The sequence below is a fragment of the Sinocyclocheilus grahami genome, unplaced genomic scaffold (assembly GCF_001515645.1).
Source record: "Sinocyclocheilus grahami isolate Dianchi unplaced genomic scaffold, SAMN03320097.WGS_v1.1 scaffold69334.1, whole genome shotgun sequence".
NCBI classification, from domain to species: Eukaryota; Metazoa; Chordata; class Actinopteri; order Cypriniformes; family Cyprinidae; genus Sinocyclocheilus; species Sinocyclocheilus grahami.
Window position 1 is genome coordinate 1 of NW_015528707.1, and position 725 is coordinate 725.

The 725-nt window shown below is 46.9% G+C and overlaps 1 protein-coding gene across 1 annotated transcript; it reads left to right on the forward strand.

The window, feature by feature from the left end:
• Nucleotides 1–44: 44 nt before the first annotated feature.
• LOC107581064 (E3 ubiquitin-protein ligase SMURF2) lies at nt 45–675 on the forward strand (the record flags this gene model as incomplete). The annotated part of the gene is made up of 3 exons (XM_016266639.1): nt 45–161; nt 306–507; nt 600–675. Coding segments are annotated over 3 exons (395 nt in total), but the record flags the coding sequence as incomplete, so codon positions are not given.
• Nucleotides 676–725: the final 50 nt, after the last annotated feature.

Below are 725 nucleotides of genomic sequence, written 5' to 3' on the forward strand. Positions count from 1 at the left end.
TGAACATACCCTAAGTGTCTTGTTCGTGTTTTTTGCGCAGGCTGTATGTGAACTGGCGGTTCCTGAGGGGCATCGAGGCTCAGTTCCTGGCCCTGCAGAAAGGCTTTAATGAGGTCATCCCACAGCACCTACTCAAGGCGTTTGATGAGAAAGAGTTGGAGGTATGAAAACTTACTTCAAGAAACATAAATCCACTTCAACCAGGCAATCGACTTGATTTCTTAGTCTCGATAAATGTGTAAAAGGGCATATTTCATTTGCTATATCAGAGCATGGCTAATGATTCAAGTGTGTCTCAATTTCAGCTTATTGTGTGTGGACTCGGGAAGATCGACATCAACGACTGGAAGTCAAACACCCGTCTGAAGCACTGCACGCCTGAAAGTAACATCGTGAAGTGGTTCTGGCAGGCCGTGGAGTCGTATGATGAGGAGAGGAGAGCCAGACTGCTGCAGTTTGTCACCGGCTCCTCCAGAGTCCCACTGCAAGGATTCAAAGCCCTGCAAGGTACCTGATGTCCTTTAGCATGAGTTTCTCATTCAGGATCTAGAAAGAATAATCATACATATATGTTTGCTCTGAAACGCTGTATGATCCAGGTGCTGCTGGACCACGTCTCTTCACCATCCATCAGATCGATGCCAGCACCAACAACCTGCCCAAAGCGCACACTTGGTGAGCACATTTCGGTTACACTTTACTTGAAGGGGTGTGCATAAGACTGA